Source organism: Cupressus sempervirens, chromosome 6 (genome assembly GCF_028749045.1).
Source record: "Cupressus sempervirens isolate cs-2001-9-10 chromosome 6, ASM2874904v1, whole genome shotgun sequence".
NCBI classification, from domain to species: Eukaryota; Viridiplantae; Streptophyta; class Pinopsida; order Cupressales; family Cupressaceae; genus Cupressus; species Cupressus sempervirens.
Window position 1 is genome coordinate 420,113,057 of NC_143123.1, and position 26,334 is coordinate 420,139,390.

Sequence of the window (26,334 nt, forward strand, 5' to 3'; positions counted from 1 at the left end):
CAATGATATTGTTGAAAAGAAGACTCACAACATTATGATGATAGATATAGCATCTGCTCTGAGTTATGAAGAATTTGATGATATCAAGGACTGCAAATCTGCCTTTGAAATGTGGGAAAAGTTGAAAGAGATCTATGGAGGAGATGATAATGTTAGAAGAGCCAAAGCAGAAAGTCTGAGAGGACAATTTGATCAAATGAGGATGAGAGAGGATGAAAACATTGCAAAATATGTTGAAAGAGTTAAAGCATGTGTCAATGCAATCAAAGCTTCTGGAGGAGATATCAGTGAAGAGATAGTTATAAGTAAAGTTCTTAGAACTCTACTTCCCATTTATGCAATCAGAGTTTCTGCAATTTAGGAAAGAAGATGTGAAGCAAATCATAAGATAAATCTAGAGGCTATAGTTGGAAGATTGATTGCATTTGAACTAGACAACTTTGATAACTATATTCCAGCTTCCAAGAACATTGAATCAGCATTTGAAGCCAAACTTTCACTCAAGGAGAAAGGCAAAAAAAAATCTCAGTCAGAAAGTGAAGATGAATCAAACCAAAGTTTAGACAGTGATCTTGAAGTAATTGAAGCCCTTCTAGCAAGGAAATATTCTAGAGGCAGAGGAAAATACAAAGGTAAAGTACCCCTAATCTATTTTTTATGTGAAGAAGTTGGTCATATTGCTGCTAGATGTCCAAACAAGCAAAATAAAGATGAAAAGAAAGATCAAAAATGGAATGGCAAGAAAGATTTCAAATCATTCAAGGACAAAGGTAAGAAAACATGTTTTATGGCTAAAGATTCTAATGATTCTAATGATGATGAAGAAGATGAGATTGTCTATATTGCTGTGAAAGATGAATCTGATAATGATGAAGAAATAGCACTCATTTCTCATATGAGCAAAAATGATACATGGATCATAGATAGTGGTTGTTCTCATCACATGAATGACGACAAAACTAAGTTTGAATACTTTGAAGACTATGATGGTGGCAGTGTAAGATTTGGTAACAATGAACCTTGTTGTATAAAAAGAAGAGGAAGAATCCCTCTAACCAAAGAAATTATATGTGATAATGCCTATTGGGTAGAAGGACTAAAGCATAATCTATTAAGTGTGGCATAGCTACTCAATAATGGAATCAAAGTAGAATTCATGCATGGTAAAACAAGACTGTTGGATGGGAAAGGAAAGCTGATTGGATCAGGTACTCAAACTAAAGGTAACTTGTTCTATCTTGAACTAGGTGAATGTTCATGTTTCATTGCTCAAGTTGAAGGAATTTGGTTATGGCATAAAAGGTTGTGTCATGTAAACTTTGATAATCTAGTAAAGATAAGCAAATTCAGAAAAGTAAAAGGCATTCCCAACATAAAGAAACCTGAGGTCGGTCTATGCGAAAATTGTCAAATTGGAAAGATGGGAAAGACTAGTTTTAAAAGTAAAAACTATCAGTCTGAAGACATATTAAAATTGTGCATACTGATTTATGTGGACCCATTGGAATTGAAAGCTATACTGGAGAAAAGTTCTTTATTCTTTTTTTTGATGATTACTCAAGAATGATGACAACCATATATCTAAAAAATAAATCAAAAGCATTTAAAAAGTTCAAATGGTATTTGGCCAGAGTAGAAAAGGAAACATGGAAAAGATTAAAATGCTTGAGGTCAGACAGAGGTGGAGAATTCATTTCACATGAATTCAATAACTTTTGCATTGAAAGAGGAATCAAAAGACAGGTATCAGCCCCTGGAACACCCCAGCAAAATGGAATAGCTGAAAGAAGAAACAGATCCATCATGGATTGTGCAAGAACTTTAATGATTGAAAAGAGCATTGCTATCAAATACTAGAAGGAAGCAATCAACACTGCAGTCTATACCTTGAATCGAGTACAGTTGAAGAAAGACTCATTCAAAACCCCTTATGAGTTATGGTATGGCTATAAACCTAATGTAAGTTATCTTAAAGTATTTGGAAGTAAATGTTACATTTTGAAAGAATCTAGAAAAGGCAAATTTGATGTAAAAGGTGATAAAGGTATATTCTTTGGATACTCATGCACAAGTAAGGCATATAGATGTTTGAACTTGTCTACTCACAAAGTCATAGAAAGTGCACATGTGAAAGTTGATGAGTTTGCAGAAAGGACTGAAGAAGAAAGCAAAAGGGAACTAAAAGATTATAAAAGATTTGTCTTCAGTGGACCTGATACAGTACCAGTTACATCAGAGAATCAGAAAACTTCTACTCTCGAGTCATCTGTAACCAAGTTATAGGAAGTTCAAACTGAGCCACAGCAAATCGAGTTAAATTCAATATCTACCGAGCAAATATCTACCCTGCCAAAACAGACAGAGCCTGAAGTTGAAATGCAAAAAGATGATAATGAAATCCATTCAAAAGACAAGGAACCTATATTAGCTAAGTATGTCAGGAGACATCATTCAACAGATTAGATCATGGGAGATAAATCTGAAGAAACCATGACAAGAAATAAGCTGAAAGGTACTTGTTTACTTGCTGATTTTAAACCTAGGAATATCAAAGATGCATTGGAAAATGATAGCTAGATTGAAGCTATGAATGAAGAAATAAAGAAAATAGAGAAAAACAAGACATGGACTCTTGTACCCAGACCTAAAGACAAAAATGTGATTGGAACTAAGTGGGTATTCATAAACAAGTTGGATGAAGATGGTAAGGTATCAAGAAACAAAGCTAGACTAGTATGCAAAGGATATGCTCAAGAAGAAGGAATAGACTATGGAGAAATTTTGCTCTTGTTGCAAGATTGGAAGGAGTCAGAACCTTACTAGCATATGCTGCTCACAAGGGATTCAAAGTTTATCAAATGGATGTCAAATCAACATTCTCCAATGGTATACTGGATGAAGAGGTTTGCATTGAACAACCTGAAGGTTTTGTTAATCCAGATAAGAGGAACATGGTCTACAAATTACACAAGGCATTGTACGGTCTGAAACAAGCCCCTAGAGCATGGTATGAAAGATTGCATAAATATCTTATTCAGATTGGTTTTCAAAGAACTAATGATAATAGTAGCTTGTATATTAAAGAAGGACCAGATAATAAGATTGTCTTGGCAGAAATATTTGTAGATGATACTGTTTTCACAGGGAATGATGATCTGTGCAAAGAATTCTCAGAACAAATGAACAAGGAATTTGAAATGTCTATGTTTGGTGAGATCAAATTCTTTGTTGGTCTTCAAATTCAACAGAATAAAAATGGTATCTACATTACTCAATCAAAGTACATCAAGGAGATATTGAAAAAATTTAGAATGGAAGATTGTAAACCAGTTGGGACTCCTATGTGTACTGGATTAAAACTTACTAGGGAAGATGAATCAAAAGAAGTAGATCAAACATTGTATAGATCTATGATTGGAAAGTTGCAGTATGTAGCATACTAGACCAGATATTGCCCTTGCAGTTGGTATTGTAGCAAGAGTTTCAACAAAACCAAGAGAAAACCACTTGATGGCAATCAAAAGAATAATGAGATATTTTAAAGGAACTGAAGAGTATGGTTTATGGTATAAGTTTGGAGGAATTTTGGATTTGAAAGTATTTACTGATGCTGATTGGGCAGGAAACCTTGATGATAGAAAAAGTACAAGTGGAGGTGCATTCTTTCTTGGAAAAAGGTTGGTTTCTTGGACAAGCAAAAAGCAAAATTGTACATCTCAATCAACATCAGAGGCAGAATATGTTGCTGCAGCAGTAAACTATTCTAACATTATTTGGTTTAAACAGTTGTTGGAAGGCATGAAAATGGAAATCAAAGAACCAGTTGTTATGTTCTGTGATAATACAAGTGCAATCAACATATCTAAGAATCAAGTGATGCATTCCAAAACCAAGCATATTGCAATAAAATATCATTTTGTCAGAGAATTGGTGCAAGATAAGGAGATTAGATTGGAATATATTCATACAAAGGACCAAATTGCTGACATATTCACAAAACCATTACCTAAGGATGCATTCTTGTATCTAAGAGGTAAGTTAGGGGTCACTCCCCTATTTGAAGTTCACTAAAATAAAGTTTTAGTGATGCATCAACTCATACCAGATCGAAGATCTATCAGTTGATGCAGCATAATCAGAAAACATTGCATATGAATCAGTACTAAAGGTACATTGAAATTCATTTGAGTTTGAGTTGTCTTTGGCATGTGTTGTCAAAGAGGGAGAGTTTATTACTGTCATATCTCTCTAAAATTTGTTCAAAAGACTTTTCTATGCAATTTTTTCACAGAAGGAGATTACTGTAAGAGGGAGAGTTTTCTATCTTAGAGGGAGAATTGTTATATTGACATGTGTTGCCATATAAGTGAAAGACTTGTTTTCAAATTTCATTTCTGCTATGACATGTTGTGTTGCCATCAATGCCAATGAGGGAGATTGTTGGATACAATTGTTAATTGTGTATTATCTTTGATGTTACACAAATGTCATATCAGCCATCAGACAGAGTCTACCAAGCTCAGATGGTTAGCAAAGCAATTTATAGTGATTACCGAGCATTCCCGAACATTACACAAAAAGTTAGCTTTTACCGAGCTCACTTGGTAAGCAAAAGAAATTCAGCTTTTACCAAGCTCACTCGGTAAGCAAAGGAAAGTCAGCTTTTACCGAGCTCACTCGGTAAGCAAAAGAAAGTTTTCTTTTATCGAGCTTACTCGGTAAGCAAAGGAAAGTTAGCTTTTATCGAGCTCACTCGATAAGTGAAGAAAAATTAGCTTTTACCGAGTGAGCTCAGTAAAGGAAGGTCAGTATTTATCGAGTTAACTCGATCTCTGAAGGAAGTTGCAAGGTTTGCAGTGTTTACCAAGCTCCATTTGGTTAACACTGAGGAAACCATTCTGAGTAGTGGTCACCGAGCTGGGTCAGGCAGTGAAGAATTTTATTGTTCTAAAGAATTAAGTTTAATGCAGCTGACTGATTTATGTTTTTCAGTTGATTGAGCCAACTTGACAATCTGTAAGGTATATATGAAAGGTCAAGTTGTGAATTCAAAAGATGTAGAAGTGTGTGGATACATAAAAGTGTGAATGTATGAATAAGAAAATATATGAGCAAATGTTGAGGAAGAATTAGATGTCCCTATGAAGCTGCAAAGTTGCAATCGATCAGTGAGGATCTAGTGAAGCAGAACAGAGATCTATATTTAGCAAAGATAAGTTGCATATATTTTAGATCACTTCATTGTTGCTTTCTAATCATTGTAACAGTGATTCAAAATCTCTTAACAGAGTTGGTTTGACAGCCATTTTGTAAATCCTCTAACAAGGTGACAATTCAGTTGAATTGTTTTAAAGACCTCTAACAAGGCCACTTCTAACAAAGTGATCAAATCCTCTAACAGGGTCACACCTAACAGTGTGTTTTGTAACCTTTGACAAAGTTGGCTCCTAATAGGGCTCACTTCAGAAGAGTGAAAATTGGTAACTAGTTACTTGGTGGTTTTTCCCAAATTGGGTTTCCACGTTAAATCTAGTGTCTCTTGTGTTCATGTTATTTCTTTATGCATGCATGTTATCACTTTAAATGCTAAATAAGTTATCAAAACATCTATCAAGTTTCAGATTTATTTGTGAGATTGTCAGCAGCTATATTTAAGTCATCTAAGGATCTGTGGATTTAATTTTGGAGTAACTAATTCACCCCTCCCCTCTCAGTTACTTCATCTCTATTTTCAACACAATACACATACTTGGTCCTTGAGAATCAATCCCCAAGGGAGAATCCTGGTCTTTACCTACCTCATTCTTCTTCAGGAAAGTAGAAACATTTTCCACCATCTGCTTAAGCTGTTTGTCCATGTTGCCTAGTTTGGATTCAAGTTTTGACACCTTCCCTTGGACACTGCTAATATCCTTGTCCATAACCCTCTATTTAGCTTCCATCACAGGAATCTTAGGCATCAAATTTTTAACTTCTTTAGCATTTCCTATGACCTCCAAGAGCTTGTCAATATGTTGTCCTAGGGTTCTTTCCCCTCTGGCCATTTTGGAAAATTGTTCCATTGCCTTGTTTAGCAAAAACATTTTATGCTTTAAGATGCCAATGTCCTTCTGAATAGAGCCCGGGTTGCCAAACATACCTTTAGAAAACCCTATACCACTATCAACCCCATCAGATTTAGATCCCTGCTCATCAATAACAACATCTGAATCATCTTTAACTTTCTTAGCATTTTTATTGACCTAACACTACACAGGCTTCCTTTTCCTCTCCAGGCATTGAGCCAAAGGCTTATCATTAGAATGCATAGACACTCTCTCATCTAGACAACCCTTGCCTTTACCTTTACTGCCTCCCCTATTTTTGATGTGCTTGTGAACAATTTCTTCAACAAAATCACTTTCCCTCTCCCAGTTAGAATCCTCCTTCTTAGTTTTCTTCTTCTTTTTCTTGTTGCTACCACCAAGACCAATTTTAGGGCTAACAAGACCTCCTTCAGCCTCATCTTGTGTATAAGAGTCATAGCCTTTTTCTTGAATACTCCCTTCAGTATCTTGATCTTCCACTTTAAAATTCCTTGGTTTCTGGATTTTTTTAGATTTGAGCACATTCATGATCAAAACCATAATCCCTTCATGGCATACATGTTCCCCAGTTGGGTCACGTTGAATGGCTTGAGTAGAAATGGCAAGAGATTGCAATAGGTAGGAAGGGAAATTCACCCTAATATTATGTCGAAAATGGTTTGCAAGCACAAAGTGATAACCATATAATTTCGTATATCTACCATCCAAAGTTAAATATTCAATAATGACAAAGAAAACAAACTGCTTGGACGAGACACAAAAGTTGGGTTAAAGTAAGAAGTACCTATCTTAACCAAACGGTTTCTTTCCTATTCGGGTTCAACAAAGTCCTCAATTGCCTTGTCCGATATCTTCCTTTCCCTATAGAAATTCATTTTGTCCAAATCCAACCTAGTAGCCTCCACAATGGTCTCAATCATAACCTCCATCCTCTAATTCTTGACCAAAATCGAGCCATCCTTCCAAGATTTTACAAATTGGTGCATGATAGCAGGATTATTTCCTTTAAGTCTCTTCATGTAGCTAGTAAAATTGCCACCCCTAAGGATATCCCAAACCTCTAGTTTATTCTTCCAATCCGTGCAACTAGGTGATTCAACCGGTTTCCACTTCCCCCCATAATCTCTGCAACATACACCCTAATTTTCTCAGCTAAGAAACCCCAAACTCTCTGCAAGATGAAGCTCTAGTTTCCTCACACTGAAAAACCCCAATCGCCTTGCAATCACCACAACCTAAACACTGATAGAAAGAAGTAATCCATAATCTATGCGAGCTACCCGCATTTCCAAAAATAATTGCCCACTTCACTACGAAGAGGTAAAAATCATAATTCCCTGACACCGTCATTATTAAAAGATGTTTGTTGGGATTTCCATTTGTCATGCTTGACAAAATCATGGCCATCAGTAGGTAAAGTGGCATATGAATCCCATATTTTTTTTAATCATTATAACACGCCACATTGGAAGCCCAATTAGCTAAGCCATTTGCTTCCCTATAATTATGGGAAATAATACAATTTTGAAAAGAATTAATAATATCCCCAGCCTTAGATATAATGTTACTAATGTTCCATGATGGTGGGTATATCTTCTTTAAGCAATTTATAATGTTGAGGGAATCACCTTCAATCCAAATATTTACCAGATTCAAGTCTTTGGCATGCATAAGACCATAAAGAGTAGTTGAGGCTTCCACAACGTGATTGGTTTGACACCCCAAAGGTATAGCCATACCACCAACAAAATCACCATTAGAATTCCTAATTGCCACTCCACAACTAGCAATGCTTGGGTTCCCTTTCGAGGCCCCATCGAAGTTCAACTTAAACCAATTAGTTGGAGGACAATCCAATATAGCACTTTCCCTTGGGTTAGGATCCTTTGTATCCAGGATCAGGCTCCTAATATTCCAATTATTCATCACCCCCTCATCCCAATCATTAGAAGGTTGCTGTCCCTTATCGCAAATTTTGATATTTTCATGCAGAAGGACCTTGATTTTATGGAAAACCTGAATAGAGTTGGATTCCACTCCTCTGAAGATCCTATCATTATGTTCTTTCCAGACCCCCCAGCAAAGATAAGGAAGAATAAAATCCCACAATTTAATAATCAAAGGATTCTTAGAAGGAGCTTTCCAAGACAAAAAGAACAACTGGATAGTAGCATGAGGGACCCAATCCATATTCATTAAGTTCCAAAGTTTATCCCAAACTTTAGTAGTAAAGGGGCAATGGAGCATTAAATGATCCACCGATTCTCATCATTCTTACAAAGAACACACCAATTAACAATGAAGAATCCCCTCTTCTTGAGATTGTCAAGGGTTAAAATTTTGTTTTGCAAAAGAATCCAAAAAAAGATATTAATTTTAAGAGTCATACCTTTTACCCAAGCCATTGCCTAGCAGGGAACCTCATAATCTTCAAAAGAATTAGCAAAAGCTGGCGAAGTAGAGTACACACCACTAGGATCCTTTTTCCAAATCAGAACATCATCTTCATGGTTCAGACAATAAGCATTTAAGCATTTAGCAAGCTCAACAAGATTCAAATCCACGCTAAGAAGATTCACCCATGAGCCATTCTTCCAGTAATTACTAACCAGAGTACTAAACTGATCTTGCAGTACTCCATAAACCCATTCCATCTTGGATCCTCATAGAGGGGGTAATCCAAGATCCAAATATCTTCCCAAAAAAGTATCTTCAAACCATTTCCAGCCTTCCATTTTACTCCTTTCCTTAAAATGTGTTTAAATTCTTGAGCATTCTTCCAAATTTGAGATCCCCCTTGATCAAAATCAGAAAGAAGGAAATGTTGAAAATCAAAGTTATTTCAATTATATTTATAATCTAAATATTACTCCATTCCTCCTCTTCCTTATGCCATCTCCAAAGAAGTTTAGCCAATAAAAGTTCATTCATAAAAGAAATCCTTCGAAGCCCAAGCCCTCCCTTCCCCTTGGGAATGCAAACATTCTCCCAAGCAATAAGAGGAAGTCTCTTTTTAGTCTCCATACTTGTCCACAAGAAAGTTTTTTGTATTTTCTCAATAGCAAGTGCAAACTTTCTTAGGATTTTAAAGACACTCAAAGCATAGAGCGACACACCTTGGAGGATAGATTTGAAAACAATGACCTTCCCAGCTTGACTAAGGAGGGATCCCTTCCAACCAACAAGTTTCAAGTGAATCTTGTCAATGAGAGAGTTCCAAAAATTATTAGGGGGAGATAAACCCAAAGGTAGCCCCAAATAAGTTCTAGGCAAGATTCCACTTTCACACCCAATAATCCCTTTAATCTTTAATTGTCTAGCCTCACTAACATTAATAAAATAAATCACACTTTTATTCTAGTTAATGGTTTGGCCAGAAGCATCCCCATAGTCAGTCAAAGCCTTCTTAATATTCCTAGCATTTCTCACCGAGGCCTCCCCCATGACAATAGAATCGTCCACAAATTGCTAATGTGAGCACACTAGAGCAGAGGAGGAAGGGTTAAGACCAACAAAGTCTCCTTTAACAACCATATTATTAATAAATCTTCCCAAGCATTCAACCAGGATAATAAAAAGAATAGGAGAGATTGGGTCTCCCTGTCTAAGGCCCCTGGAGGCCTTAAAAAAGGAGGAAGGGGAACCATTAACTAGAACAAAAAAGGAAGCTAAAGAGATAAGCATAAAGATAATATCCCTAAATCTCTTATTAAAGCCAAATGCTCCCAAACACCTAAGGAGGAAATTCCAGTCAACTCAATCATATGCTTTAGAGAGATCAAGCTTAAGCAAAAACCCTTCCTTCTTAGATGCCACAAGAGAATGGATATTTTCAAGAACCGTTATTATGGAATCCAAGATCTGCCTGCTAGGAACAAAACCATTTTGCTAACTAGAAATAATAGTTGGAAGAATGGAGAGAATTATGAGAGTCAGAACGTTGGAAATAATCTTATAAAAAGAATTGCATAAACTGATAGGCCTAAATTGATCCAAACTATTAGCACCCAGCTTCTTAGGAATAAGGGCAATGAAGGTCCCATTTAACTCTCTAAGGATGTTTCTTAAACCAAAAAATTCCTTAACACCATTACAAACATCAGGACCAATGATATGCCAATATTTATGAAAGAACAAGAGGGGAAAACCATTAGGACTAGGGGCCTTATCACCCTCAAAAGAAAAAAACAGCCTTAGAAATGTCATCTGAAGAGGGAATGGAAGTCAAGACTGAGTTCTGAGCTTTAGAAATGTAGGAAAGAATATTCTCCAAGAACATTTGTTGCTTCTCCATATTCACATTTGGGTCACACTGCAGCAAGTTACCAAAGAACACCATGGCCTCCCTTTTAATGACATCTTATTATCAGTCATACCATCAATCGTCACGAGTTTGGATATTCTATTAGCCATCCTATGCTTCAAGATAGTCATATGAAAGAACTTGGTGTTTCTGTCACCTTCTTTAAGAAAAACTTTTCAGGAACACTGTCTCCAAAAGGTCTCCTCCTTAGAAATGAGATCATGAAGTTCAACCAGTTTAGTGCTCTCCTCTTCCCTAGAGACCATCTCATAACCATAAGCTTGGATCTTATTTTGAATATCTTTAAGCTCCTCCAATATCTTGGTTTTGTTCTAAAAAATGTTACCAAAAATAATTTTATTCCAGATTTTAATGTGTTTCTTGACATTTTTTAGTTTGGTCGCCACTCTAAACATAGTTGTACCCTCGACATCAATATTCCACCACTCCTAAATGAGGTTCTCCAAATTATGATGAAGGGTCCACATTTTTTCAAATCTGAAAGGGAAATTCTTTTTAAAACTAAAAGGGTCAGTCGAAAAGAAAATTGGAAAGTGATCAGAGCCCACCCGAACCTGAGCTATAAGAGAGCATTTAAACTTCAAAATCCATTCATTGCTGATAAGGGCCCAGTCTAGTCTAACCTAAATGAGATCCTTACCGGCCCTTCTATTCATCCATGTATACTCAATCCCATGTAAATCAAGATCATGAAGCATATGGGAGTCAATAAAGTGCATAAGATCTAATCTATTGTCCAAAATGGACTGATTACCTCCCCTTTTTCAGATTGCTTTAGGGGGGTATTAAAATCCCCTATCACCAACCACTTATCCTCAGCAAAAAGCTTTCTTTGATTAGAAATTTCTTCCCACCGAGCTTTCCTCCTCCATTTAGTATTAGGGGCATAAACATTAGTAAGAACCCAACTAAAATTATCTTTAGAATTAACAAAACACACATTCATCATATTTCTACTTTGATAAATGAGTTCCCCTTGAATCCAATTTTTAATCTAGAACACTGCCAAACCACCTGAAGCACCATCATAATCACTTCCAAAAATCTTTCCTCCCTTAAAGATAGAAAGGTGTTCCACCTTATCTTTGAGCATCTTAGTTTCCTGAATAACAAAAATATCAGGTCTATTATCCCTAATCATATTTTTTAAAATATCATGTTTGTGAGGATTATTTAACCCTCGAATATTCCACAATATGATATTCATAGTTTAACAAAATGTTTTGATTTGAGGATAGTTCTCTAACTGTTGGAATTATGATATATTTTTCATCAGTGACAACACTTATTCGATTCTGAATGCTTACTGAGCTCATCACCTAGTCTACAGTTCACACCGGGCATTCAACGGTTACCTTATAAACTCCACAGGTAAACAGTTGATATCGAGCATTCTTTTGGAAACCGAGCATATGGGTAGTTCAGCAGTATTTACCAAGTTCACAGTGGTTACCGAGCAAAACAGTGTTCTCCAAGCAGTTAGTGGTTACCGAGAAGAACAGTGTTCCCCAAGCAGTCAGTGCTCACCGAGTCATCAAAAGAACTTAGTGTTTACCGAGTGATCAAGGTAAACAAAGAACTTAGTGTTTACCGAGTGATCAAGGTAAACAAAGAACTTAGTGTTTACCAAGTGATCAAGGTTAACAAAGAACTTAGTGTTTACCGAGTGACCAAGGTAAATGAAGGAATCAGTGACTACCAAATAATTAAGGTAAATGAAGGAATCAGTATTTACCAAGTGAAGAAGGTTATGAATGGATTCAGTTTTTACGGAGTGACACAATATTCACCGAGTCACCAATGGTTACCGAGTTCCAAGCTACTTAGAATAATTAGTATGGATCGTGCCTCTACTCTTACCGAGTGCATGGCGATGTAGTGGATGCCGAGTATCAGAAGGTCACCAAGTCAGTTTGTGGAACCCGAGTTTTCTACCACCTGGCCGACTTAGTAATACTTGTTCACTTGTATTTGGCCGACCTTGCCAGTGTAAATATTGGATTGGTATATATCATGTGAAATGATGAGATGTTAAGATTAGTTGATTATGATGTGTAGCAATAATTTGAGAAGAAGGAAAGCGAATCACCAGTAGAACAGAGGAATACAGCAAGGTCAACATTGATGTAGAAAGGATATATTCATCACATTAGGTGATTAGAGCGCAAAGGATCTTACCAGCAATCAGTTGTAATCAGATCCACTGCTTCATCCTAATAGGTGAATCAGTTTGCTAAATCCTTTAACAAGGTAGACTTAACAGTCTTTTGTAAATCTCCTAACAGAGTGCATACTTCATTGTATGTTTGGAAACCTTTAACAAGGTGGATCTAGCAATCCTACTTGCTCCTAACAGGGAAGATCATCAGAAGTGATCATTGTAAGCCTTAACTGGCCAACTTTATACTACAGTATTGAAGTTTTGTGGGTATCATCCCCACCCTAGTTTTAGTTTCTAATTGGAAGGTTTCTAGGTCACCAAATCTGTGTGTTCATGTGTTACAAATGTTTATCTTTTCATGCATACAGTAGTTTAGATGGATGAATGGTAAAAATATCATTATGCAGAATTGAGTTAAAGTTTTAGAGTTACTGATTCACCCCTCCCCTCTCAGTAACTTTGTTAGTCTTGATTATTTCTAACAATTGGTATCAGAGCTTTATGGTTCTCAGGACAAAAGTTTGACAGCTTGAGCAAAGATCAAGGACAATGGAGATATTTAGACTTGACAAATCTATTGAGAATGAAAAACTAGATCTGGAAATGGCCATGACTCAATTCAATGAAGCAAAGGAGCATCTTTCTCAATCCCTGAAAAGAAGGAAGGAACTTGCAAGACAAATGAATGATTATTAGTATATTGAAGAAAGGATTGAAGACCTTTTACCATCATGCAATTCAAATGAAGCTAATGAAGCAATCAAGGAACTCCTAGCAAAGAATGGTTCTTTGCAGGAAGAAGTAAGAAAGCTCAAAAGATAACAAGAAGTCCAATCCATCAGGTTATGTGAAGTTTTGGAACAGAGAAACAAGGCAAATGAAGACTTAGAGGTAAGAAATAATCTATCCCTTCAGCATGAAGATCTTATAGGACGACTATCTAATGCAAATGAAGAAATTATGATTCTAAGATCTGAGAATGAAAGTTTGAGAAATAATTTAATCACTGAAAGACAAATCAATGTAAGTTTGCAAAGTGATCTGAGATTTGAAAGACAAAACAATGAAAGTTTAAAAAATGACTTAAATGTTCAAAAACAAGTCAATGAAAGGATGATAAAATCTCAAGCAGATATGAATCAATTGAATTTGCAAAATGAGCAGAATCTTCATAGATAAAAAGGTAAAGCAGGCCTTGGATACAATGAAGAAGGTGAATCTTCCAAATAGGGTACCCAAAAGAATCAAAAACCTACTTGCAATCACTGTGGAAAGTTAGGTCATACATCTAACAGATGTTGGAGCAATAGTAAAAGAAAATTCAATGGTAAATGCTACAATTGCAATCAACATGGTCACAAAGCAAATGAATGCAAAATAAAACCAAAGTTTGAGGGCAAATGTCACAAATGCAAGAAACAAGGTCACAAGGCATTTGAATGTAGATCTAAATCATTCAATCCAGCAGAACAAATTGTCAAAGAATTATTTGGTTGGGACTACAATAGTTGGTGCAGATGTCACTATTGTGGAGAATATGGACACATTGGAATAAACTATGCAAGGCATCACCTAGGAAGAAAGATACTACTATAAGATGTTATACATGTACCGAACTTGGTCATATATCCAAGAATTGCATGAATACAGGAAGAATTGAAGATGAAAAGAAAGTCAAAGCTGACAACATTTAAAAGCAGATGAGACAACAGTGGATTCCAAAATCTACCGAGCCAAAAAATTCAAATAATGGCTATGTCACTCAAGAAGTGGGTGACTCCACCATTTCTAATTAGACTCATCAAGAAGGACCAGGGACTGCATCTTCAAGCAATATACTAAGCAGTTCCAGAATGTAGAAGTGCAAATGACAAATCAGTATTGTTCACTGTGATGCATTTTACCGAGCAAGGTTGGTTTTAGACTTAACCGAGCCAGGTCGGTAATATGAAAGATTTTGTTTGTATACCGAGTTGCAAGGTTTACCGAGTAAGTTGGTGACTCTTTGACAAACCCTAGGTTGTCTCAGCTACTTTTGTACCCGAGCATTAATGGCATATTTTTCATCAAAATAACAGAAATTGATCTCATTTTTTACCGCGAATTCAGAATATACAAAGCAAAGAGTTTCCAAGAGTGCGAAAGCGAGTTCAAGCGATTTGAAGTGATTTTCCAGCGAAGAATTTGTTTAACGAAATCATTCACTTACCAAGCAGCAATGGCATCCGCAAGCACCAGCAACAGTAAGGCAAAAAGAGGCTCTGAAATGCTTGTGAAAAGAGTAGAATGGAAAGCACCTAGTTTCAAGCTCGTTCCCGCCATAGCCGAATCGCTTGACCCTCATGGAGCTCAATTGAAAATTCCACCAAAGGTACTTCTTATAAACGACATTCATACTCATTTCAAATGCACTATTCAAGAAATAGGGACACTAGATATGGATAATGCCCTAGCCGAGTTGTATGTGGATGGAACCCTCAAACCCAAATTCAAACATCTGAAAACCAAAGGTTTGACCCATATCCCACATCTGCCAAGGAACTTTCAAATGAAATGGATAAGATACATTTTAAGCCGAGTGCATAATGGTCAGTTATGGTTAGAGCAACCCGTCCCGATAACAAAGAAAATGATTCATAGGATCACGGGTTTGCCAATGTTAAGCAAATCAAAAACCACCAAAACCCTAAGTCGGGATGAACTTCAGAAGTTAACCTTAGCTGAATGAGATGGCAGAGGATTAAAACCCAACAATGTATCTGATGCAGAGTTAAGATTTGGACTCTATTTAATTGCATATAAGATGTATAGTTCCAATAGATTGAACAGCGTGCCTTGTGAGGCTGTAGATTTAGCCTATAAGGTTGTGAAGAAAAACATGGAGTTTGACCTAGTAGATGTGCTGCTAAAACAACTTAATAAAAACATGGACAGTATAAGAACCTCAAAAACCAATTCATGTAAATTTGGTTCTTTGTTAGTTTGTTTATTTTTCTATGTAAAAAAGTTTTTCTCTTCAAAAGGTACAGTTGCATGGAGGAAAGATTATCCAGTTTTGTATCAAATAAATGAGTTTGTAGCAGAGATGGGTGAAAATTTTGATAGTATAATAGATAATTATTTTGAAGACTTCAAGGAAAGAATGAATAATAGATTTAGAATCCCTCCTAAACTTGTTGAGGACTACAAAGATGATGTGTGCTTCATGGTTGACTGTGACAAGGTATACATTCAGGCAGTCAGACCCCGAGTTGCATGGGTAAAACCTCTTCCTTATGAGGTAAATATTGATGAAACCAGAGACATTATAGAGGCACTGGTAAATGAGCCAGTAGACCCAAGGCAACCAATTTTTGTAACCTATGAAGAAGCTAAGGCCAGAATTGAGCTTGAAATCAAGCTACCACAGGCCATAAGCAAGGGCAAGAGGAAAATAGAAAAATTGAAAACTTCTACCGATTCTCTTATGCTCACCGAGGGAAAAGGTGAAGATGAAGAAGGAGAAGAAGAAGAAAGAGGAGAAGAAGAAGAAGGTGAAGAAGAAGGAGAAGAAGAATCTGCAGAGGAACAACCAAAGAAGAAAGGTAAGGTAATCGTTACCAAACCCAAAAAGAAGCCTACTACAGTATTCACCAGAAGAACCAGGAAAGGTAAGCAGGAACCTATACTAGTTAGGCCTGCACCCACATTCGAGCAAAGGCTCAAACAATTGAAGGAAGGAGCTGGCATCACAAATTTCAAAGCATTGAAATTTGAAACTAGAACTGATGCAGAGAAAATGCAAATTGAGGAACTGGTACTCATCAAGATGGGTAAATGGAAATACTCCCCAGACCAGATTGCCCCTCAAATCTCAAAAGAACTACTGGAGAGATTGCAACCGAGATGGGAGTTAGCCACCCAACTGGTAAAAGATATTTATGAGCAATCTCTAAGGAATCTTCGACCAAGTCTCACTGGAGCAGAAGTAAAAGCTGAAATGAAAAACCATGAAGGTAAAATGATGATCAGATTCCACACTTGTTTGATTTTGATTATAGACATTGAACATGTTGTAAATGATGCTACAAACATGTGGAAAAACATCTATCATCTACATAAGCCCAACGTAGACCCAGTAGAAATCAAAGATGATGATAGCGACAGTGATGATGAGCTTGATAGCACTCCATCCGTCATAGTCTCACCAGGAGAGCTGAATGCATTGATGGAAGATAAGGAGGAAGAAGCTGAAGAGCCAGATAAGGAAGAGGATGACCCTGTGAAAATTGCAGCAGCAGTTATTGCATCCCTTCCTCACTCTCCACCTAAAATTGTGATATCATCAAGGTTGGAGTCAGCTTCGGCAGGTTTGGTCACAACTACATCAGATATATCATCTGCACCTGCCACATCTCAGCTCCAGGTATCATCAATGGAAGTGTCTACCACTTCATCTACCAAGCTACATACCTCCACTTCATCTACTGAGCTACAGGCAACTTCTTTAGTTACTGAGTCATCCATTGCAGTAGTCACCACATCAGAAGTATCTATTACTCCTGCAGTATGTACAGTAAGTTTTCCAGTTTGCTCTCTGATTTTGTCAACTTCAGCTACATAAGCACCAATTTTTGCACCAGTGAGCTCTTCAATTGTAAATATTCCAGTATGCACATCAATTCTGGGAAGTATACCAATTTTGGATACATTTAGCCCCTCTCTCAGTCTTCCTTTAGTTGGTCCTATTCCAGTTTTGACAGCCAATCCAACCTCATCAACCATTGTCTCTGTTTCAAAAGGTAAAGATGTTAGTACAACAAAAAAATCAAAGACTCCATTAAAACTTCTGCTTACAGGCAAGACAATTGATGATGATGTAGATTTGGATACTGAAATTGTCATTCCAAAGATAGATACTGATACTGCTTCAGTTGATGAACTAAGACTGCTCAGTCAGTGAATAGAACTAAAGGAAAAGCAGAAACAACTAAGGAATGAGAGAGATAGAGAATTTAGAATTATTGATGGAGCGAAAAATATAATTACTGAGGCTATAGGTGTTGATGTTGATACTTCTCAACACATTTTGCTACAATTAGAAGAGGCAGTCAATAAATTCAATGAGGACACCTCCGGTCAAGAAAAGTTGATAGAGAAGGCAAAGAAGAAATTTGATAATAAGGTGCTTGAGCACATTGCTCAGCATATAGCAATAAAACAGGTTGAATTAACCACAATTTTGGCCAACATTGAAAATTCTTTTAATAATGTAACATCTCTTTTTGCTAAACTTTGTGATGTTACTGAGTATACTAAGGAAATAAGAGAGCAATTGAATAAGATAGATGAGGATCTGAAGGCAAGCACACAAAACTTGAAGCTTGACCCCAGTTCAACCTCATCTCATCACCTCAGAATCAAATTTTTGTCAGAAAAACAAGCAGAATTGCTGAGAGAAGAGTCAAGGATCCGATCTACATTGTTAGATATTCAGAATATGATCCTTCCCATCATGGACACAATGCAAAAGCACATTGCCCATTCAAAAACATTGATCCATGACAACAATTTCTCCGTTGCAGACCATGTGATTGAACTCTCTGCAGAAGTTCAAATAGCTCTATCCACATGCAAAATCCTGCAAAAGAATTGGGACAAGACTCTGCAACTCATTCTTCAAGTACATTCAGAGTTTATCTCACATTTTGGTGTTTCAATGTAAATACATTTTTTTTATTCTTTGGCATTATTATCAAAAAAGGGGAGAAAGAGATACTCAAAAAGAGTTATTGGTGAGATAAATGTACAAAACGGACAAAAAGATACTGTAAATAAAAGTCATATAACTCAGGTAAATACCTTGTGTATATTGTATGGGGGATTCATATGTAAGGAAGCCATGTATATTCAGCAGAATCAGTTGTCAGTATGTCAAATATTGTATATAAGTTGACTCATAAGTGTTTTTGTCACTAATGCCAAAGGGGGAGATTGTTGGAATTATGATATATTTGTCATCAGTGACAACACTTATTCGATTCTGAATGCTTACCGAGCTCATCACCTAGTCTACAGTTCACACCGAGCATTCAGCGGTTACCTTATAAACTCCATAGGTAAACAGTTGATACCGAGCATTCTTTTGGAAACCGAGCATATGGGTAGTTCAACAGTATTTACCAAGTTCATAGTGGTTACCGAGCAGAACAGTGTTCTCCAAGCAGTTAGTGGTTACCGATCAGAACAATGTTCCCCAAGCAATCAGTGGTCACCGAGTCATCAAAAGAACTTAGTGTTTACCGAGTGATCAAGGTAAACAAAGAACTTAGTGTTTACCGAGTGATCAAGGTAAACAAAGAACTTAGTGTTTACCGAGTGATCAAGGTAAACAAAGAACTTAGTGTTTACCGAGTGACCAAGGTAAATGAAAGAATCAACGACTACCGAATAATTAAGGTAAATGAAGGAATCAATATTTACCAAGTGAAGAAGGTTATGAATGGATTTAGTTTTTACGGAGTGACACAATATTCACCGAGTCACCAATGGTTACCGAGTTCCAAGCTACTTAGAATGATTAGTATGGACCGTGCCTCTACTCTTACTGAGTGCATGACGATGCAGTGTATTGTAGTGGATGCCGAGTATCAGAAGGTCACCAAGTCAGTTTGTGGAACCCGAGTTTTCTACCATCTGGCCGACTCAGTAATACTTGTTCACTTGTATTTGGCTGACCTTGCCAGTGTAAATATTGGATTGGTATATATCATGTGAAATGATGAGATGTTAAGATTAGTCGATTATGATGTGTAGCAATAATTTGAGAAGAAGGAAAGTGAATCACCAACAGAATAGAGGAATACAACAAGGTCAACATTGATGCAGAAAGGATATATTCATCACATTAGGTGATTAGAGCACAAAGGATCTTACCAGCAATTAGTTGTAATCAGATCCACTGCTTCATCCTAATAGGTGAATCAGTTTGCTAAATCCTTTAACAAGGTAGACTTAACAGTCTTTTGTAAATCTCCTAACAAAGTGCATACTTCATTGTATGTTTGTAAATCCTTTAACAAGGTGGATCTAGCAATCCTACTTGCTCCTAACAAGGCAAATCATCATAAGTGATCATTGTAAGCCTTAACCGACCAACTTTATACTGTAGTATTGAAGTTTTGTGGGTATCATCCCCACCCCAGTTTTACTTTCTAATTGGAAGGTTCCTGGGTCACCAAATCTGTGTGTTCATGTGTTACAAATGTTTATCTTTTCATGCATACAGTAGTTTAGATGGATGAATGGTAAAAATATCATTATGCAGAATTGAGTTAAAGTTTTAGAGTTACTGATTCACCCCTCCCCTCTCAGTAACCTTGTTAGTCTTGATTATTTCCAACACTAACAACCATCAACAATGCTCTTAATAGCCTCAACTATTCTTTTATGTTGATTAGAAGGTCTACCAACAGAAGATGGCAAAGACCCAGCATCACCATTCTTCATGGTTGCACTACCATTCTTTAATCAACTTTGGCTCCCTTCTTGTTGTTATTCACTGGGGTAAAGTTCTCTCCATCTTTAATCCTTCTGCCTCTAGATTTCTTCCCTCCTGCTGTCTCACAGGTCCCATAACTATCCTTTTTCATAGCTACTTCCTCAACATGGGATATAGTGAGAATGTCCTCAACCACTCCACTAATAAAGGAATTATCCTTCACAACAGGGGCCCGAGGTAAAGTCTCCTTGTGGGAGCCATCAGAAACCTTAATCCTATCCTCTGTAAAAGGAATCTCCAAATCTAGAACCTCCAGAGGATCCAGGGAAGGGGTAGCCAAATTAGCCACTGTTGTCATAGGTAAGGTAGAATTAAGATCCTTTGAGGGACCCAACAAAATAATATCCTCCCCATCTTGATTTCTCAAGTCAGATATCTCCCCATTCTCCTTTGAAATATCATGCAATACTGGGGTATCTTGGTGGGAAACAACATCCACACCAGCTACATCCACTTCAACCTCTGGATTGCTAGAAATTTCCTTATGAGCTTGGTTCTTAGTAGTAGAAGGCACCTTAGCTGTCATCGCAACAACCTCTATAGATAGAACATTCTTTTCCCCTACTAAAGTGTTGCTTCTATCCAAATGAGCAAGGTCCTTTGAATGAACATGCCCCAAAACTTCCTTATGACCTTCCTTTGAGATTTCCAAATGAGCTTGGTTCTTAGTGGGAGAAAGCACCTCAACTGTCACCATAACAGACTCTTTAGATATATCTTTCTTTTCCCCCACTGAAGAACTGCTACTATCCAAATGGGCAAGGTCCTTAGGAGGAATAGGCCTCTTGACTTTTGTCACTATCTCTTTAGGTTGGGCTTTTTTGACCCAGATTTTTTTACTCTTCTTAGCATGCCTTTTAGCTTTTCCTTTCAATAAAGGACATTTCTTAGCCCAGTGACCCGCATTCTTGCAATGGAAGCATGCAAAAGGGATAGATTCATAATCAATCCTCTGGTCCCAAACCCCAAGTTTAGATTTTAGAGCAATAGATTTCGGGAGGTCTATCCCATGGGATACTCCAACACAAAACCTGGCATAGTTCAATCTCCTCCTAGAAATTGTCATCGGATCTAAAGAGAGAAGTTCCTTGAAGGTGTTGGCTATGCCTTTGAAAAACATCTTCCATCCAAAACTCAAGAGGGAGACCATGAAGTTTCACCTATACAGGCGCTTGAATAGCTAAATCATCCAGGAAGTAAAGATTGGGGGCCCATTTATGTAAAAGCATGGTATGCTTCCCCATAACCTAAGGACTACTACACAAAATATCTCTCTTATCCTCATCACAAGAGAAAAAAAAAGAAAGATAGCCTTTAGCCATAGCAAAAATATCCACTTGACCCTTCAAACACCATTTTCTCCGCACAAAAGCTCGCACATCTTCAATATTAGGTCATGCACCAATGAAACGCCCAACCAGAGTAGACTCCATACAAGAGATGTTTCTATCAATAATTTGATCAGGAATCTCAATAGAAAACTTACCTTTCTCCTTCGTTGAAATGTCTTTAACCGACAGAAAAGAAGATTTTCCTGTGGGTCGAATCCCAAACAAGCTAGACCATTTTTTATTCTGTTTGGCACACACCCCCCCCTCCCCACATCCGCTAGGAACTTGCCATCATCCGCATCCCCAGATTCGCCATCATCCCTAGATTTGACAAGGAGATTCCCAGACTGTTCTCCAGGTACAAGGGGATTCAAAATCCTATTCCCGCCTGAACTCTCACCACTCCCGCTCCCGCTCGCCATGCTGAGATGAAAAATAGAATATTTCATATTGTTGTGCATCATTATGGTTTCTTATTGTTGTGCATCATTGTTTTAATAATTAGAGATCAAATCTCCCCTCCCTCTTAGTTGTGTGTGGACTATACTTGTGAGCACACACACAATTATAGATATGTCTATGTATCTATCTATTGGACTATACTTGTGAGCACACACACAATTATAGATATGTCTATGTATCTATCTAACTATAAAGGTGTCCATAACTTCAAGTTTTATTTCAAAAGAGCTTGTAAGACAACATTGCAATCAATGGAAGACCTCGATCCTTAAGATTCAAAGAAGTTTGTATAAACATATAATATTTTGTAATAGATAAAATTAATCCTTTCAAGATTCAGCTCCACATGTTCTCTCTTTTATATAATATATTATATTAGAAAGAAATATCTCAAAACTTGTATTTAACTGAAAACAATTTAAAAGAAAAAACACAAATTTCTAAGCAAATGCACGATTTATATGTGTCAAATTAAGGAACAAATTAACTCTAACTTGGAGATTACCTTGGTAGGGGTGCCTTTAAAAGCCTAAGGTTTGGGATCTTAGTATCGGAGTTAGACCAGCGTGCCCATACGGCAAGTTAAGGAAAATACAAAAAGGTAAATACGTGGGGGATGGCTATGGTTTGGGACTGTGAATTGGGTAATATCGACGTGAAACCTAGAAAAGAGGCGTTAGGTTAGGAAGGTCGATTCGGCGAATACTTGAAATTATACTAAAATACAAGTCAATACCAAGCGCGTGGAGGTTTGCAGACGGACCAAGTAAAACGGATTCCAAACACTTATAAAATGCTATTAAGAGGAGATAATGAGTGTATGAGAGAGCAGGCCATCTCCGCTGTTTAGGCCACAGGAGGCCGAGATATTTTCTTTAAACTCCTGTGCATGTTTTCAAATCTTCACTTGCTTGATTGAGCGTAATTACATGCTGAAAACTCTGCCCGATTTCGTTGTGGCGGTTGCAGATCTGGCAGTTTTTCTACACAGATTGAGGCAGGTAAGGTAACCGATCCATATATTTGCTTTGCAGATCCGTTTTTCAAATTTTAAGCATTGTGGGTTTTAGCCTGTTTGGCCTGTAAGAGTGAGGAGTAGAATACCCATTTTGTGATGATGGGGAAGGGATCAGTAAAGGGCGAGTCCGTGAGCGACAATGTTCTGAAGAAGGTTTTACTGAGCTATACCTATGTGGCCATCTGGATCTTCCTGAGTTTCACTGTGATTGTGTTTAACAAATACATTTTGGATAAGAAGATGTATAACTGGCCTTTCCCTATTAGCCTAACTATGATCCACATGGCATTCTGTTCAGCTCTGGCTATTCTGTTGGTCAGGGTTTTAAAGCTTGTCGAGCCAATTGGGATGTCGAAGGAGGTCTATTTGTCCTCCATTGTCCCCATTGGAGCTCTCTATTCAATGAGTCTTTGGTTCTCAAATTCGGCCTACATTTTTCTGTCCGTGTCGTTCATCCAGATGCTTAAGGCCCTGATGCCCGTGGTCGTGTACTCTATTGGAGTTGGGTTAAAGAGGGATGCTTTCAAGTCCAATACCATGGCAAACATGATTGGGATTTCTGTTGGGGTAGCTATTGCAGCCTATGGAGAGGCCAAGTTTAATTCATGGGGTGTGATGCTTCAGTTGGGCGCAGTTGTTTTTGAGGCTACAAGGTTGGTTTTGATTCAGATCTTGCTTACATCAAAGGGCATAACCCTCAATCCCATCACCACACTCTATTATGTTGCTCCTTGCTGCCTTCTGTTTTTGACCGTCCCATGGCTGTTTGTTGAGTTCCCCGTGCTCAAGGAGACCTCAACCTTCCACTTTGATTACTTCATCTTTGGCACCAATTCTCTTTGTGCCTTCGCCCTTAACCTTGCAGTTTTTCTTCTGATCGGAAAGACTTCAGCTTTGACAATGAATGTAGCTGGGGTTGTCAAGGATTGGTTACTGATTGCCTTCTCTTGGTCGGTCATCAAGGACATGGTGACACCAATTAATTTGCTAGGGTATGGGCTAGCATTCTTGGGAGTTTGTTACTATAATCACTCCAAATTGCAGGCTTTGAAATTGAAGGAGGCCCAGAAGAAGAGTGCTCAAGCAGACGAAGAGGCCGGTTTGATGGAGCAGAGATCGGAGAGAGACGGCGAGGGTTTGGTAGGGAAAAGTGATGCTCAGGCCTAAATCAGATGTAGGATTTGAATAGTTTTAAATCTTAGTCAACGATATAGCATGGCTAGGGTGAGCACAGGCAATACGGTATATTTTGCTAAAGCCATCTGGAGTTGAATTTGGGTTATAATTTATTGTATTCAAATCCTGTGCTCTTCAACCCTCAGTGGGTTGAGATTTAGGTCTAGATTTTTAAGGTTTGAGTCAGCAGAGCTGAAACTGAGGAAAAATCTAGAACCTCTTATTTTTTTCCTCCTATAATAATTAGATAACCATTTTCATTCATTTCAAGAACTTTTGTTACAGTCATGTAATTTAGATTGATCATCTGGCTAATATTTAATCATTATTGTCACTATTGTTTGAATGCATAACTCATGGTGGAATATGGTTAGAATGAAGGTTATCACATTATTGGAACATTCATGTTGCTGTTTTAAATACAGATCTGATGATGATTCTGAACCAGAAGAGTGAAGATGCTATTGTTAACTTGTATTTTTGTATTTCTGTTTCATATACAGCATTGCTAAATCTAGATGAATTCTTTTTATTGGTTGGAATTTATTCATGTGTTTTGTTTTGGGGCGTTGTAGATTTCTGAAGATTGAAAATGAGAATCAAGAATATTTCTATTTAAAATTTCTGTCTTCTGGCTTTTTATTTATAAAACAAATGTTCACCCATATATTGTGAATGATTTAGCATACGTCTAATTTTACGCTAAATGGTTTTCTTGCCTGTTATTTGCAAGCATCTAATGGTTTCATAAAATGTTTTCTGTCAAGCTTGTAGTCCTTCTGTAGGGTAGGCTTCAAATGTTTTGATTATTATTTGATGGCTTAGGCAGTATCTTGTTTTAGGAAATATGATAGTATAAATTCAAAATAGTAATATCCTTTCTTGCTAGTAAAGCTACAGTAGTAAATGCAAGATTAAATCTACTTCGAAGCACGCCAGGGAAGAAGTGAAAGGGAGATATTTATTTGCTTTGAATGTTTTGATTATTGTGTGTTGACTTGGGTAATATTTTGTTCAGGAAGTCTGATAGTATAAATTCCCAAAAAGTAATTTCCCTTCTTGTCAGTAAGGCTTCAGTAGTCAATGCAAGATTGAATCCACATTGAAGCATGCTTGGGCAGAAGTGAAAGAGAGATTTTGGTTGTATAATTAACTTTTGCAATGTGTCGAGGTTCTTGGTAAACTGGGTTGGTTTGTTATCTGGGAACAGAAGTTTCGAATTTATGCTCATCTTTGGTGAAAAGGATCAAAGTTTGAAGTCACATGCCACTTTGATCCTTTGGTGAAAGAGGGGCTCAAAGTCAAATCTACATGCAGATGTTGGCTTTGCATATTGCTTTCTGCAATTCTTTCTTGTTGATGAAACTTTTCTTTTTCATCTTTTGATGTGTGTTACTATTGTTTAAAGTTGATCGAGGGTTTATTCATCTACAAGATTGGTTTTTTAATATGATACAAGAGCTAGTCTAATGTTGAGATCTCTTTCTAAGGGCCAAAACCTGAATATTCGTTCCAGAAGATTTGCTGGGACATGCGCTTGGTTTCATCCCTTATAGCAAAGTTGCCACTGACTGTGTGTTTGCCAGAGAAGCTTTGATGGTGGTTCTTGATATGAATCTGCTGTAACCCATATCCCTTCTCCTGCTAGAGAAACCACTTTTGCTATCTATTGCTGGAACATTACCCTTGGAATTGCAGGGGCTAACCACCCATCAGCCCGGTTCCCGTGTGATAGTGTTAGGACCTTACATTCAGTGATCCTGATGGATTCTATCAGTTTCACCAGCAGGCCAAAAGCCTATTGTTTTATATTACTTTCCCTTCTGAGCAAAATTTACTATTTACTATCAGACAGCTATGCCCAAGTGGTATGGCACTTTCCATTTGCATGTGTTATGCAGCTCCTGTTGGGTGCAAATATTTATTGTAGTTTTTGGTAGATACATATGTAGTTTCTATTCTTGATTGTTGTCTTAAGTTAAAAAAAAATATCAGTAGTAGCTTTTTTGATATTTGGATGAAACTGGAAGGACTAAATTTTCTCTAGCTCATAAAACTAGGATCCATCCTCTTTGTTTGTTTGTTTAGATTCTTGTTGAAAGTTTTCTTGATCTCTATTCTTTGGGGATGTGTTTCTTCGAGTGTGACCTTTATGTTTCTTGAATCAGAAGTTGTGATTTGGTGCAGATATTTACTTGATGTCAAATTTCATCCATCTGATCTTAATTAGCCACCT

The 26,334-nt window shown here is 37.2% G+C and overlaps 1 protein-coding gene across 1 annotated transcript; it reads left to right on the forward strand.

The window, feature by feature from the left end:
* Positions 1-22,461: 22,461 nt before the first annotated feature.
* Positions 22,462-24,435, forward strand: LOC149552851 (putative sugar phosphate/phosphate translocator At2g25520). The gene has a single exon (XM_089788380.1). It carries the CDS (start codon positions 23,019-23,021, stop codon positions 24,087-24,089), a length of 1,071 nt encoding a protein of 356 aa, XP_089644506.1. The 5' UTR covers positions 22,462-23,018; the 3' UTR covers positions 24,090-24,435.
* Positions 24,436-26,334: the final 1,899 nt, after the last annotated feature.